Here is a 17,060-nt window from a genome sequence, read left to right as displayed (position 1 = left end):
TGGAGCCCAAATCGGGCTACTGGAGGGGCCTGCAAAACCCTAAAGTGGTTTCTTCTCCCCTCCCCCTGTTCCGTAAAGTGTTTTTGACTGGAGTCGGAGCTGTGTGTGAGTTCCGGCACCCTTTTTTTTTTTTTTACAAAAAAAGCACTGCCTTTTGCACAGTCTAATCTGCCAAATTCCCCATCCCTCCAAGTTCATTTCATTTTCCATTTTTCTCTCTGTTAAGATCATGTGTAGTGTAGAGGTTAAAACAATAATATTTATATCTTAAAAAATTATTATAACATTTTAAATTACACATGAAGTGCTTTGAGAATCTAAAGCCACAAAATGACTGCTACTGTTATTAATGGTAGTATCTGCTTCATCTCTCAGTTATTTCTATACAAATCTTATTCTACCTTTGCCTTATTTTGTGTACTCTCTTTTTATTGTCTATACGGATTGGGCTGTGATGTAGGTTGACTTGGGCAAATTCATATTCCATTGCCAGTACTAGTCATTAGTCACTCCTCGAATGCCAGGACTTGCACTTCATGGTTTTATATGCTGTAAGAAATTTGTTAGCTGAATTTGATGCTCTGTAGTTTCCAAGAAATTTTTCAGCGATATCCTTGAATGTTTTCCAGGCAATTTTCTCTGGTCCCACTAACAGATCTTTGAACTGCTTGTCATTGAAGATGTATCTGATCTGTGGATCAACAAAAATGTCTTCCTTAATTTTGGTATCAGATCTGTCTCAAATACTGAAAGCTTTTACCTTCCTTACTTTTACAAATTTTTTCATCAGTCCACATTTTATGTGAAGCAAAAGCAAAAATATCTTTGCCAGACCAACAAGTGGTTCATGTACCACATGTTTCTGTCCAGGAACTAAATTCTTTCAGAGTGGCCATTTCTTTTTAATATAATGAGCTTGTCTTGCATGGCTATCCCATTCGTATATGTAACAACAGTACTTGTATATCCAAGCTGCATTCCAGCAGCAGAGCCATCGCTTTTAGATATCCACAGATATCCTTGTTGAACTTGGTGCACCAGGTGTGCTTCAACAATAATTCCATGTTTTCTTTCATATGCTTATTTCATGTGTGCAACATAACCAACAGGTATGAATGGTGTACATTGCAAAAAAAAATTCTATAAAAGAGTACATGATAATTTAATCCTATTTTAATTTTAACGTTATCTTAATTTTTGTACTGTTTTATCTGTTTTTATTTTGCCCTGTAAACCGCCCTGAGTCCTTCGGGAATAGGGCGGTATAGAAATCTAATAATAATAATAATAATAATAATAATAATAATAATAATAATAATAATAATAATAAGAAGAAGAAGAAGAAGAAGAAGAAGAAGAAGAAGAAGAAGAAGAAGAAGAAGAAGTTAAATTACTGGTTACTTTCATGATTAGCAGCCAAAAATTGATAAAATACACCTGAAAGTGTTCAGGAAACAAAACTTTATTATTATTATATAAAACTTTTATTCATAAAATATAAAACTCAACACTCAAATTGACTGGCACTAATGGTTGACACAGGTTGCTGCCACCATCCTAGGTATCAACCAGGTATCTCCTTAAAATGTAAGATGTTCCGAGCAGTACAGTTTTTGGTAGCTTTGCTGGAGTTATTGCAGGAAGCTGCAATTTCTTGATGTATTTTGCAAAGTTTTGGGACATCGTTCCCAGTGCCCCGATGACAATGGGTATCATTGTCACACGCTTCATCCATAATCGCGCAGTTTTGATGGCCAGGTCGCGGTATTTTGTAATTTCAACATTTGAAAAACATTGAAGGAAAATGTGATAACCACTTGACATGGGCATGGCTTAAGATGGGAACCATCAAGAAAGAAATGGAAGGCTTAATACTGGCTGCTCAAGAACAAGCACTACAAACTAATGCCATGAAAGCAAAGATACAAATATCTACTGACAATCCAAATTGCCGACTTTGAAATGACAAAGTTGAAACTGTTTTACATTTAATATGTGAGTGCAGCAAAATTGCGCAAATTGATTACAAAGCTAGACATGACCGAGTTGCTAAACTAATCCACTGGGTATTGTGTAAAAAATACGACTTGTCTGTGTCCAAAAGGTTGTGGGAATACAGGGTGGAAAAAGTTGTTGAGAATGAGAGGGTGAAGATCTTGTGGGATTTCCGAATACAGACAGATCACCATTTGGAACGAACATGCCAGATATTGCAGTTGTAGAGAATCAAAGCGTACAAGCTGATTGATATCGCTGTACCAGGAGATGCCAGAGTCGAAGAAAAAGAACTGGGAAAAATTACAAAACACCATGACCTGGCCATTGAAACTGCACGGTTATGGATAAAGCGTGTAACAGTGATACCCATTGTCATCGGGGCACTGGGAACTATGTCCCAAAACTTTGCAAAATACATCAGGAAATTGCAGCTTCCTGCAATAACTCCAGCAAAGCTACAAAAAAAACCCTGCGCTACTCGGAACATCTTACATTTTAAGGAGATACCTGGTTGATACCTAGGATGGTGGCAGCAACCCGTGTCAGCCATCAGTGCCAGTCAATTTGAGTGTTCAGTTGCTGAGTTTCATGTTTAATGAATAAAAGTTATATAATAATAATAATCATAATAGTTCATAACAATGTCTAGTCACAGCTACCAGTTCTTTAGCTGATCTTGAGCTTCATATGCATCAAGCTTTTCCTAAGAACCTTGGATTCATAATGTATCAACAGAGTTTAGTGCAGTCTTTGGTAACTGACAGATGGAACTTTTGGCAATGTGCAGTTTTTCTAAATATGGCACCCAAAGTACTACTATGACCACTACTAGAACCACCAATTTATGCCCTAACATTTCGATTTCAATTTTAGAATTCGGATACTTTGTGATCTTTTCCAATTAATCAATTACTCACATGCTTTTCTTTTCAACCACAGTTATATTTGGCATGTTATGAGTCGAGACTTTATCATATACATTGTTTGTACAATTAGCTTGTTCAATCTTCTTGCATGAGCCGAGTGTAAGAAATTACTGTATCTTCTGTCTCTTTGTACAGTCTGCACTTTAAATTTATTTTTAAACTTCAATTAAAGAAGTAAAAAATAATGATTTGATGAATTTTCAGTTGTGTTCTTGACTGCATTAATTCCAATAGTTTGCTCTTGGCCTGTCAAAATCAAGGTTTCTTTTTTAATGTACTAGTTGCAATCGAGGTTTCGTCTTTATCCACTTTACCCTCGATCATTTGTAGAAATTGACTATGCGATACTTTTCCTTGCCATTTCTATTACATTATTTTGACATTCGCTTTATTTAATGTACATTGATAAAGTTCCAATTTTGAACTTGCATCAATACTTGGCTGATTTCACATAATCAGTCAAAGCACACTGTTCTTGATTGACAATTAGACTTGAAGTAAACCTCTGCTTCTATTTCTGAGGAGCAGGTATAATTTATCCATATTCCTATTACCGGGATGAAATATATGATCAATAAATTGTCAGATATTTTTGTTTTTCAGTTCAAACTGTCCAGTTCAGTTTATGTTCAGTTAATAATTCTTATATTGTATCATAGGTATGGCCCAGGTATTGATAGCTTTGAAGATGTTTCAACCATTCACAGTGGCGTAGCGTGGGTTGTCAGCATCCGGGGCAAGGCAAGTGATGTCACGGCACCGCCGAAAAGACGCACCCCGCAGTGGCGTAGACTTTCCAAGAAGAGTCGCGTGCATGTGGGATGCTTCCGGGTCCCTCTCGAGGGCGGCTGGGCAGGGCTCCGACCTGCAAGAGCCGCTGCATTCAAGCTCGCACATGAGCCCCGCTAAATAAAGCCACGCATGCGCATGAAGCTAGGCTGGCCGGCCGGCGGGTCCGTCTTCACTTGGCCAAGCCTGCCGGGGCGCCTGCGGGGTGCTTGCAGTTGGCCTGAGCCTGGGCGGAGAGTTGGGCGCTTCTGTTTATTTTATTCAGTTTATGTGGCCGCCCATCTCACCTGCCGGACTCGTTTCGCTTTGCAAGAAAGAGCAGCTCGAGAGCGGAGCCAAGCCGACTCTGTGCAGCCCTTGGGGCTCCCTGAGCAGCTCAGTGCGAGCGCGCCCCCCCAGATGGTGCGCCTGGTGTGGCCGGGCCCCCCTGCACCCCCCACGCTACGCCACTGACCGTTCAATTTTTTCCTTAGCAATTTTCTCACTCTTTGAATGTATTCTTTACCAATCACCTTTTTAATTTGTCCATGCTTTTTGTTATGCAATTATAAACTCCCCAGATACTTGTAGGCTTCATCTCGATGGCTCTTGAAGTTTGATCATTTGGCATTATTGTGTGTGACTTATTAATTGATTGCTACTGTAACACATTTTCTTAGGTCGAACTCTATATCTGTGTAGAAAAACTATAATGTTTATAGAAAGCAAATGAGACATATTATTAGTATTTTGTGATGATTGATAGCCAAGATTTTTTTTAAAAAAAACTGAAAGTGTGATCATAGCAATGACAAATATTAAGGGTGACAATGAATAACCCTGGAGGATTTTATTATGATTTGTCATACAGTTCAGACTGGATTTGGCATTTTTTTCGTCCTGCAGAATAATGTCAATGATTTATTTAGGAGCAAAAGATGGAATAGTTGATGATCTATAATAAGTTCGCAAAGACTGTTTTTTTTCTTGCTGGAGATATAATTGAGATTGGTTGTTTGATCATTCCTGCTCTGAACTTGATATTATAATGGCATCAAAGTAAAGTAGAATGCAATCAAGTTGCAATATTCCTGGATCCCATCTTTTTAACCTATAAATTTCTGGCAGATCCACAATCTTATTTTCTTTTAACAATCCCATATTCAATGTGTGTTCAGGAATCAGAATTGAGCATTATGGAGGAAATTAATAAAGCACAGAAGTTTCCATAGGCTGATAAAACTTCTAAAATTTCCAAAAAACTGATAAAATAAAACTTGTTCATCATCTTCCCTTAAAAACTTGTTTGGGTAAACAAGCCACATTTATATTAATTAAAGAACACTCCCCATGTTTTATCTATAATTTAATTTAATTTAATTTAATAATTTGATTTCTATACCGCCCTTCTCCCGAAGGACTCAGGGCGGTGAACAGGGCAATACACAATAAAAATCGAATACAAAAATTAAAAAGCCATTAAACATCATGCCCATAAAATCAATACATATTAAAGTTAAAACTAGTTTTAAAAAACCCAACCCCATCCCGTCAGACCAGGCCAGCTTGTTCAAAAAAGAATGTTTTGAGATCGCGCCGGAAGGAGCGAAGGTCGGGGGCCATCCGGAGCTCAACCGGTAAAATGTATGAAAAATGATATGCTGCCTCTAAGTTGAAATGACAAGCAACAATGCCAACCTTAAAAGCAGGACTTAAAAGACTACATAGTACAGCAATTGCTTAATAGAAATCACAAACATATCTCATGGATTTGTACTATTTTTGTACTAGAATACGTAATCATAAGCATGTTCACCATATTTAAGCCTTAGCAACATTTTACATTCTATGGTATATGGATAGTATTCAGGCTAATTTTTATTTCCAGATAGAAAAAATGCGACATGATATACATTTTATCAGTATATTCCTATAGGAGATTAGAATGGACTAGAATAACTAAAATTAATAATATAACCATGTCAAAAAGTTGAAAGTTGATGTCAACATGAGTAAAATCTTTAGCAGGAATGTGGCACACAATTTTAAAATAGATTTGCTCAAAAATCTAAGAGTTGTGTGAATTGTTTAAATGTGGATGTCCTTGAAGAAGTTGGAAAAAAGATCTTCTGTTACTTATGATGGGCTATTACATTATCCTTAGAGTGATATATTCATGAATGAGAACTTATTTGCATTTGGCCACCATTTCTGGAGGACAGAAATAGATGCCGCTTGTCTCTATTAATTTTTCAGTCACTGAATATACCCTCAAGGTTCATTTTTCTGCTCTATCTCTGAAGTACATTGCTCCATACTATGTTCCTTTTTGACTAGTTTCTATTTTGAATTGCATGCATTTGTATTTGAATTAAATTAAATTGTATTAATTTAATTTCATTGAACTCTTGTTTAGATTTTGAAACTTTCCTTTACTACTAAACCTAATAATAATAATAATGTGGAGAGCATCTATTATACTTTTATCTTAAAGATAGTAATGAAGCACAGAAGTAAAGCTAATAAAAATAATTTAGAAACTAAGACTTAATTCAGCCCTCTCTTATTCCTGAAAAAGCACCATATAACGAACTAGGAAGTTATATTATATATAGCCAACCATTACAGAGGCTAATCACACAGTTGGGAACTCAAGGCAATGCTCAAAGGCACTTTTTGTTGACTAATTCACATGCTGTAAGGGTTGCTTTTTAAAGATTAGTAGCCACCCTCCTTCATATCTTCAAGAAGCTATGCATATTTTTAGTGAGCCCCAATTAGGACAAAAGGAGCAATAAGGTGCTATTCCTGCTTGGATCTTTATTTTATTATTTGTCCCTGTGTGGGCGTGTGTTTGTGTGTATGTTTCTCTCTCTGTGTGTTTTAATACAGGTTTATTGCCTCACATATGCTGTCCTAAAAATAAAATTTAGTTGGCTTTCAAGCAGGTAACACATACAAATACTTGCTTCTATAATTCAAGGTAAAGACTCTTGTTCCAAATACAATCTATCATTATGGAGGAAAGTAGAATTACCTTATATTTTCAAATGTTTCTGCAACATGCAGCTCCCACAGGCTGAGTGCAAATAAAATTTAGCACGCTATTATTATAAACTTCCAAAGGCTATCATACCCAATGAAGTAATGCAGTGTTAAAAATGCTACTATGCTAGCTTTCCTTGGTCACTCATGATGTGAAAACAGTTATGGCTCCATATTATCACCACATACGTAATTGGGTTTGGGCTACATGGCAAATTATTAAGCATATTCCAACCCTGTTCAATTTCTATCAAAATAATAGCAACACCAATTGGTCATCGTTTCATATATGGATTGCTCAAGGTTGGGCCAAGTCCTGAACTCCTTCTGCTGTCTACTGTGGGAAGTCACACACACACCCCGAAGAAGGAAATATTAAAAGGGCAAAATATTATACTTCCTCAAAGGATCTTAAAGAGGCAGAAAAAGCATGCCCAGTTTTCTTAATAGCCCCAAGTCTCCCTCCCCCAAGCAGAAACCAGCTCTGTAGAAATGCAGATGTAAATAATCCATTCAGGAAGGTTGGAGGCCCCCATCTAGAAGCTTTGAAAGACAAAGACACCTAAAATCTACATAGCCTACCCAAACTCTAAGACAGGACATAAAAGGATTAACCCACAGATGCCAAAGGGGCACACTCAGACTCAGGTCAAAGTACATGACACAGGAAATACAAAGCCTCAAACAGGAACAGGAAATAACCTCTAGAGCCCCAGAAGGTATAAAAACCCACTCCCTACACATGTGCTCTCTTTTCTTCCAGAGCCATGTTTCTGTCTGGCTCTCCTCTTCAATAAATTGCAACCTTCTTTCTAAAGGAGTCACCATGTTGTTTGTTCCCGGCTTGGATTGAACCATGATGAAGACTTTTCCTTCAACACTACTTGTAATGAATTCTAATTTCTTTTCCTTCAACTTAAAGCATACTGAAAATGCAAAGTATTTGCGCAGTAATTGCAAATGCTAACTAATCTTTTCTATTAATTTTTGAAAAGTAAGCAGCTCAATAATGAAGAGTTGGTGAGAAGCAGACTGGATTTATGCAAACTGCACTGACCGCTGAGAAGCCTTTAATCTTTGCTTACTTTTAAAGCTGCCTTTTAATGAAGAAATATAGTAGGGAAATGGACAGCAAATGAATAAACTTTCAACAGGCATTAAGAAGAAATAGGAGGCAAAGTCAAGAAATACACAAAATGTACCTGGAAACAAGTAACACTAATCTGCAGACTCAGCGGGTGGAGGCAAAATCAATTAATTACTTAGGACTTAAAATGTGAAGTAATCCTCTTTTCATTTAATTTAAACTCCTTTTAAATCACATCTTTTCTCCTCTGGGCTGAACAAATCCTTCCAGGATGCCTCCTTGCTTATGTGACAGTATTTTGGTAAGACTAATTTGTAACCATGTGAAGTCACAGCAGGGTGTGTATCATGCAAATATGATTTGTTTAAAAGGTGAGAACTCTCAGATGTCTACATTTTCTATTTTATTCTATATAACAGAATGAAAAAAGTCAATTATGGCTCCAGTTATACTTTGTCTTATCTTAATATAAACACCTGATGGTCCTATTTACTCTTTATAATCCTTCTGTTAACATTATCTGCTTAAGAAAACGATCAGACTATTTTTCTATTTACTTTTAGCATGCTTTTGAAATAAACTTCCAGTTTCCATCAAATATTTTCGAAAGTTGAAATTCTCAAATTTGAAATATGCACATGAAAAAGAATTATACACTGTATTCCAAAGACATCAATAAACATAAATTGATTTAATGAAAGATTCATAGTGAATTTTCATGAGACAACTGTGTAGATTTTGATATTTGCTAAAGTACTTGCAACATGATGAAAATGTCTCTAATATTTTTCATATGCTTTTAACTGCTACTATATGGTTCCTGCTTACCTGTATGGTAAAACTTTCCTGAAAATCCAAGGTTGAAGGTAAAATTTGCAACCTGAGTGCGTAGTAATATTTGAGTTTCCAGTAAAGCCTGAAAAAAATATAGGGAAAAAAGGACACTTATTTAGAATTTAAAAGAATCAGCTATAAAAGATTTTACAAAAAAAACCTAACACAAGTTTTTTTTTTTGCAGTAAAATTGTCCTGGATGCAAGATTAATGTAAAAGAAAAGCTGTCATGATAGCCTATATACTATCTTAATAAGCTGGCAATGCATTTCTATGCATTTTTATAGTGAAAACTAAGTACATTCACTATTAAAATGTTTAAAATTATAAATACAATTATAAATACATTTAGATATGAAACTGATCTTTGCAGGTGTTATGAAAACTGACAAAATTCACCACCTGTATATCCCTCTCCCCACATATGAGGGATACAATATCAATTCATAGAAAGGTATCTTTATATATTGTTTGTCATGGTTCTGACTAACGAAACACTTCAAAGAACTTTCAGGCATCGTTCCAGAAGCCCTTATTTATACAGCTCTTAATTGATTGGTCTCCATATAAGCTGAGAATTTGATCAAGAACACAAGGAATCCACTAGGATGTTAACTCAACAACCTGAATTTAGACCATTTGAAACAATGGGCATACTTTTGGACCATTCCTGTATATGTGAACAATAGAAAACCTACTGACTCCTAATTATATTTATATCTAGGATCTGCTCCAAACTTACCAATAAATCTATTACCTACAATGATATAATAATACTACTATAATATAATCACATCTGTTTAAATGCATTTATAACTTAAGGATTTGCAACAGGGTCCTTTCATACTGTTGTTGTTAGTTGCGAAGTCGTGTCCGACCCATCGCGACCCTTCCTGTCCTCTACCATCTTCTGGAGTCCATTTAAGCTCACACCTACTGCTTCAGTGACTCCATCCAGCCACCTCATTCTCTGTCGTCCCCTTCTTCTATTGCTGTTGTGACTCAGGGTCAGCCTGTGGGTCCAACAGCCGGCTCCGATGTATCGGAGGACTCAGATGTGGGGGAGGAGGGAAACGAACCGGCTGATGATGATTTGGAGACTTTGCAGAGTCCTCAGCCGGGAACCTCTGCTCAGCTGTGTGAGCCCGAGAGTGCGGAGGATGATGACCCACAGCTGGCCCTGTTCAAGGACGCCCGACGCAGGAGGCAGTCGAGCAGGGACAAACAAAGAAAGGCTATGGGACTCCTCGGGAGGAGGCACAGGGAGACCACGCCCTGAGCTCTCTATAAAAGGAGTGTTTGGGGAGGGGCTGGTTGCTGAAAGCAACTCTTTTGCTTGAGAAGATTAGCTCTTGTGTGTTTACTATTAAATCTTGGCAGAAGCCTTTTAGCCTTGGACGCTTTCCAGTCTCTTCTTTTGAAATAGGGGTTGAGAGAAGAGGGCTGGTTCAGAACAGTTTGCTTTCAGCCACCCACCCCTTATTACTACGATGGAGCAGCTTCTTGCCGAAAATGCCCAGCTCAACCAGCAACTCACCTTGCTGGCCACTCAGGTGGCACAACTGCAGGCTCAGGTACATGCTGCCCCCCCACCCAGGAGGAAATGTCAGATAGCTATGCCGGATAAATTTGCTGGTAATCCAGAACTGTTTCCTGCCTTCCTGGGACAATGCCAGCTTTATATCAGCGTGAGAGCAGCTGATTTCCCCACTGACCGAGATAAGGTGGGATTTGTGTTGAGCCTTCTGTCGGGAGATGCAGCTCGTTGGGGCACGCCTCTGTTGGCACAGCCTAGCCCTTTGTTGGATAACTTTGGGGGGTTTTGTGACCATATGCGCCTCATGTACGAGGACCCGATTAAGGCGCAGACTGCCACCCGACGCCTGAAAGCTTTGAGGCAGGGTCAGCGCCCTCTACAGGCCTATATCAGCGATTTCCGGCTGCTTAGCCAGGATTCCGCCTGGAATGAGGCTGCGCTCGTGGATGCCTTTCAGGATGGCTTGTCAGAGGAGATGTTGGATGAGCTGGCCCGCGTGGACATTCCCTCAGACCTGAATGGGCTGATCCATCTTTGTCTGCGGATCGATGCCCGGCTGCAGCAGCGTAAGAGTCGCCGTGCCACCCCACAGACCCCTGCCGCCCCTGTTGTGCGTGAGCCCCCAGTCCAGAGGGAGGAGCCAATGGAGCTGGGTGCCGCCAGGTCCCGTCTATCGGTGACGGAAATGGACAGACGACGATCGGAGGGGTTGTGTTTTTACTGTGGGGACCCTGGACATTTGGCTGCTTCTTGCCCGAAGAAGCGTCAGCGGGCATCAGTGACCAAGCCTGCCCCGAGAAAGTCCCCCGCTTTGCTATCGGGAAACGGCCCGAGCCCGATCTAGACGGTGTGAAAGATCGGGCGACCCACAACAACCACACCGAGCGACGCCGTTCCGATGGTGCCTGTGAACCTCCACGGCATTTGATTTTGGAGGCACGTCTGATCCTTCCTGGCAAGCCAGAGGGGATTCCAGTCCATGCCTTAATTGACTCTGGGGCTACCACTAACTTTATGGATTCGGCCTTTGTGGCCAAATGGGCTGTTCCCCAGTGTCCAGTGGATCCGCCCATGCTTGTGGAGACCATCGATGGTCGAGTGCTCCTGTCCGGGCCTATCACGGCCGCCACGCAACCCGTGTGTATGGCCATCAGTACCCATGTGGAGGCCATTCAGTTCTACGTCACTTCGGATCTGCACTTTCCCGTGGTCTTGGGACTGGCGTGGCTCCGGGCGCATGATCCACAGATCTATTGGTCTCAGAACTTGGTCACCTTCCCAAGTTTGCAGTGCGTGGACCACACCCGCCATATCTGTGCCGGCCAGGTGGAGGGTTCCCCAGGGGTTTCCTTGCCTCCCGAACTGTCCGACTTTGCTGACGTGTTCAGCGAGTCAGAGGCGGACCAATTACCCCCGCACAGGCCCTACGACTGCTCCATTGACCTAGTCCCTGATGCGCCTCTCCCAGTGGGGCGTTTGTACTCCATGTCGGAGCCCGAGTTGGCTGCATTGCGGGACTTCCTGACGAAAAACTTGGCTCGTGGTTTCATCCGGCCCTCGTCCTCGCCAGTGTCTGCGCCCGTGCTCTTCGTCAAAAAGAAGTCGGGCGAGTTACGGCTTTGCTGTGACTACCGGAAACTCAACGCTATCACGGTGCGTAACCGCTACCCGCTGCCCCTCATCCCCGAGCTCTTGGACCGACTCCGGGAGGCTAAGATCTTCACGAAACTGGACCTGCGTGGAGCTTACAACCTCGTCAGGGTTCGGCCGGGTGATGAGTGGAAGACGGCGTTTGGTACTCGCTATGGACATTTCGAGTACACGGTGATGCCGTTTGGCCTAACCAACGCCCCCGCTGTGTTTCAGCATTTTATGAATGACATCTTTCGGGATCTGTTGGACCAGTTTGTTGTGATTTACCTGGACGACATCCTGATTTACTCCCCGTCGCGTGAAGCGCATCATCAGCATCTCCGTCAGGTCCTGCAGCGCCTCCGGAAACATCGGCTGTTTGCCAAGTTGGAGAAGTGCCAGTTCTACCAGGTGACCATTGATTTCTTGGGTCACCGCATTTCTCCTGAGGGCATCGCCATGGAACCGAGTAAAGTTGAGTCGTTGCAGAGTTGGCAACCCCCGCGTCGCGTGAAGGATATTCAGCGACTTCTTGGATTTGCCAACTACTATCGGACATTCATCCCTGGCTTTGCTGCCTTGACAGCCCCCCTCACCCGGCTCTTGCAGAAGAAGACTCGGTTCCAGTGGAACGCCCCCGAACAACAGGCGTTCCAAGCTTTGAAGGACGCCTTCATGAAGGAGCCCATCTTGAAGCATCCTGACCCGCAACGGCCGTTTGTCGTGGAGGCGGACGCCTCCGACATTGCCATTGGGGCCGTGTTACTCCAGGCAGCGATGCCCAACGGTACCCTTTTCCCTTGCGCGTATCACTCACGGAAATTGAATCCCTCGGAGCGCAACTATACCATCTGGGAGAAGGAGCTGTTGGCCATCAAGGCGGCGTTCGAGGCTTGGAGGCATCATCTGGAGGGGGCGCGGCATCAAATCGAGGTCCGGACGGACCACAAGAATCTGGAAAGCCTGCAGACCGCTCGGAATTTGAACCAACGCCAGATCCGGTGGTCCCTCTTCTTTGCGAGGTTTGACTTCCGGGTGCGGTACATACCAAGCGGGCACAACCAGAGAGCGGATGCTCTGTCCAGGAAGCCCGAGTACACCCGAGTGGAAGACAAGCTTCCGCCCAGGACCGTGATCCCCGTCGAGTCTTTTGCTGCGGTGCGGGAGCCGGTGGATATACGGGCTCGGATCCGGGAGGCGCAGCAGCAGGAGGCGTGGGTGGCCCAGCGGAAGGAAGAGGTGGGGCCAGATTCGCCTTGGTCGGTCACGGATGGACTCCTGTATTATCGTGACCGGCTCTATGTTCCAGGAGGGCCACTCAGGGGACTCGTCCTCAGCCAATGTCATGATAACCCGGCTGCGGGGCATTTTGGCCTGTTCAAGACTCTGAACCTGGTCTCCCGTACATTCTGGTGGCCCCGAGTCCGACACGATGTTCAGTCTTATGTCACCTCCTGCGTCCCATGCAGGCAGGCCAAGTCAGCGACAGGGGCCCCGCCTGGTTTACTGCAGCCTTTGCCAACGCCCAAGAGACCCTGGGGGGCTGTGTCCATGGACTTTCTGACGGATCTACCCCCATCCTCCGGCTTCACGACAGTGTTTGTGGTGGTGGACATGTTGACCAAGATGGCGCACTTCATCCCCTGTCGCGGCTTACCGTCAGCTCGCGCCACTAGTCGCATGTTCATCCAACAGGTGTTCCGGCTGCACGGCCTTCCCGATAGAGTCGTCTCCGATAGGGGGGCCCAGTTTACAGCCCGCTTCTGGCAGGAGTTGATGCGGGCGTTGGACATTAAGGTTTGCCTCTCGTCCGCGCATCATCCTCAGACCGACGGGGGTACCGAGAAGGTCATCGGCATCTTAGAGCAGTATCTGCGCTGCTACGTTAACCTGCAGCAGGACAATTGGGTGGACTATTTGGCCATAGCCGAGTTTGCCTTTAACAACTCGCAGCACACCTCCACGCAGATGACACCGTTCTTGGCCAATGTGGGTTATCACCCCCGGTTTTTCCCCCTTTCTCCCGTGGACTCACCGGAGCCGGCAGCGAACGAATTCATGGCGGAGTTACAGGCGATCCATCGGTTGGTGCGACGGCAGCTGGAGAAGGCCAAGGCCGACTACAAGAGGTTCGCCGATCGGTCGAGAAGGGATACGCCTCCACTATCGGTGGGGGATCGGGTCTGGCTGTCCACCAGGAACCTACCATCCACTCGGCCGGCGAGGAAGCTGGACCACCGATACCTTGGACCGTTCCCCGTCGAGGCCGTCATCAATCCGGTCGCCTATCGTTTAACTCTGCCACGTTCCCTGCGCGTGCATCCCGTCTTCCATCGGTCCTTGTTGGTCCCCGAACAACCGGCTTGTCCACTTCGCCAAGCGGAACCTCCCCCATCAGGACCTCGTGATGGCGACAGCACCCCCGAGTACGAGGTCGCCAACATCAGGGATTCCCGCTGGCTGAAAGGTCGCTTCCAGTACCTGATCGAGTGGAAAGGGTACGGGCCGGAGGACTTCACATGGGAAGACGCGACCGCCGTTCATGCCCCTGCGTTGGTGACTGCGTTTCACGAACAGTTCCCATCCCGACCGCATCCGGATCGGCAGACCCGGGGGAAGGGCCCTGCGGTGCGGTATAGTGTTGTGACTCAGGGTCAGCCTGTGGGTCCAACAGCCGGCTCCGATGTATCGGAGGACTCAGATGTGGGGGAGGAGGGAAACGAACCGGCTGATGATGATTTGGAGACTTTGCAGAGTCCTCAGCCGGGAACCTCTGCTCAGCTGTGTGAGCCCGAGAGTGCGGAGGATGATGACCCACAGCTGGCCCTGTTCAAGGACGCCCGACGCAGGAGGCAGTCGAGCAGGGACAAACAAAGAAAGGCTATGGGACTCCTCGGGAGGAGGCACAGGGAGACCACGCCCTGAGCTCTCTATAAAAGGAGTGTTTGGGGAGGGGCTGGTTGCTGAAAGCAACTCTTTTGCTTGAGAAGATTAGCTCTTGTGTGTTTACTATTAAATCTTGGCAGAAGCCTTTTAGCCTTGGACGCTTTCCAGTATCTTCTTTTGAAATAGGGGTTGAGAGAAGAGGGCTGGTTCAGAACAATTGCCCTCAATCTTTCCCAGCATTAGGCTCTTCTCCAGTGAGTCCTTCCTTCTCATTAGATGGCCAAAGTATTTGAGTTTTAGCTTCAGGATCTGGCCTTCTAAAGAGCAGTCAGGATTGATCTCCTCTAGGACTGACCGGTTTGATCGCCTTGCAGTCCAAGGGACTCGCAGGAGTCTTCTCCAGCACCATAGTTCAAAGGCTTCAATTCTTTGGCGCTCAGCCTTTCTTATGGTCCAGCTTTCACTGCCATACATTGCAACCGGGAAGACCATAGCCTTGACTATACGCACTTCTTTTGACAGGGTGATGTCTCTGCTTTTTAGTGTGCTGTCTGGATTTGCCATGGCTTTCCTCCCCAGGAGCAAGCATCTTTTAATTTCTTGGCTACAGTCCCCATCATACTGTAATACACACCAATAATGAAAAACAGCAAAAAACGAAGACCAAAATAGAAACTATGTTAAATAGTAGACAATATGTCACAACACAGTGTGTTGTGTAACCTTCCAGGTGTGTAAAGTCTGTTATCAATTCATAATGCAAGATGTAAAGTCAAGTAACCAGAACAAAGTGGGTCAGGAAGATACTTATTAGGTGTGTCAAGTGGCGTGGTCATAACCCCCTTCTACATAGATAAGACAAAGCTGATTGATGTAGCTTGAAATCAAATTGGACTCAACAGGTGTAATACTCTAGTGAAATGATTGCGCACACAGAAACATGGGTGTAAAAGCTTGGTGATTTTATAAAGAAAGGAATGAGAAAAATGCTTTGTGTGATTCAGTTCCCATAATGATTCCAATCTTTAAAAAAAAAACTTTATTCAGTACTTTATAAGGGGGTTGGGCATAATGGGGTTTTGGAGGAGAGGCATAACATGGAAAGCACCTTATTATTATGGGATGAGTCCTATAGCCAGATTCATAGTTTCTGCTCAGGCACCATGACTAGCAGATGTTTTTGTTCTGCTAGTGAAGGCAGCAAAGGTAGGAGGGCAGAACCAGGAAGGGCAAACTTGGAGGAAACATCCAGTAGCTTTGCCTCACACACTAAATCAGGACAGCAGCATTGTGGATCAGAATAGAGGCAACTGAAGCAGAAATAGGCCTGCAATTCAGGCAACATACGCTAGTACATGGATCCCCAATACCCAGGCTACAGCCCAATACTGGGCCTTGAGATTTTTGGAATGGGCCATGGAAATGGCAGGCAAACGCACATGTGCACATTCCCACTGGTACAAACAGCAGGTGAGTGTGTGTTTGCATGCTTCATTTGTCCAAGTAGCAAGTGTGTTTGCCCGCCACTTGTGCAAATGGAGCTGTGTGCACGTGTTCCCGTCCCCCACTGGTCTGCAAAGCTGAAAAGGTTAGGGAAGTCTGCGCTGGTACATCATTGCTTTTTTTTAATTCTAACTCGGCAGTTAAGTACTAGTGGTAAAAAAAATTAAGGCTTTTTAAAATTAATTTCCTTTTAAGTGACATATTGCTTTATTTTTCTATGGCTTTATTGCTATTTTATCAAAGCATTGTTTAAAAATTGAAGATTGCTTTTATAGTTCTTTTTTGGGAGAAAGGCATTATGAAAATTGTGCCTTTAAATTGTAAGCCGCCCTGAGTCTTCGGAGAAGGGTGGGATATAAATGGGATTAATAATAATAACAATAACAATAACAATAACAATAACAATAACAATAATAATAATAATAATAATAATAATAATAATAACAGCAACAGTAATAATATTATGTTAGTAGTAATCACCTTCTGAGAGGAATTAGGGTGAATTCAATGAAATGAATATTATAATTTACCTTAGAAGTTGAAACAAGGTTTCTCATACTTTTAATGCATTATGCATGGCTTTATGAACTTTCCTGAAAGTTCAGTATGAAGATAATTATTGCAAAATATAAAATTATGACCACAAATATATTTCAACTCTGATAACGTAAGTATTGGTTCACAAGCAAACTGTAACTAGAAATGTTTGCTTTCAAAAAATGCCCACTTTAGTTTTTTTATATTCCTCAATATAATCAAATAAACACTTATGTTGTTAAGGATCTTTCTAAATTGCCGATCTCATTGTATTAATTTTTATTGAATCAATATTATATTTATTGCT

The 17,060-nt window shown here is 43.0% G+C and overlaps 1 protein-coding gene across 1 annotated transcript in view; it reads right to left on the bottom strand.

Moving 5' to 3' along the window:
- LOC310643153 (bifunctional heparan sulfate N-deacetylase/N-sulfotransferase 4) overlaps positions 1-17,060 on the bottom strand; it is a gene marked incomplete at both ends in the record, with an annotated part of 117,839 nt that overhangs the window by 62,373 nt on the left and 38,406 nt on the right. Inside the window, one exon of the mRNA XM_083367249.1 lies at positions 8,653-8,740. Coding sequence (XP_083223375.1) covers positions 8,653-8,740 — 88 coding nt within the window. The remainder of the gene's footprint in view (positions 1-8,652; positions 8,741-17,060) is intronic.

The sequence above is a fragment of the Vipera ursinii genome, assembly GCF_947247035.1.
Source record: "Vipera ursinii genome assembly, chromosome: 7".
Lineage (NCBI taxonomy): Eukaryota > Metazoa > Chordata > Lepidosauria > Squamata > Viperidae > Vipera > Vipera ursinii.
The sequence above is the reverse complement of the archived record's forward strand: the minus strand, read 5'-3'. Positions and strand labels throughout refer to the sequence as shown.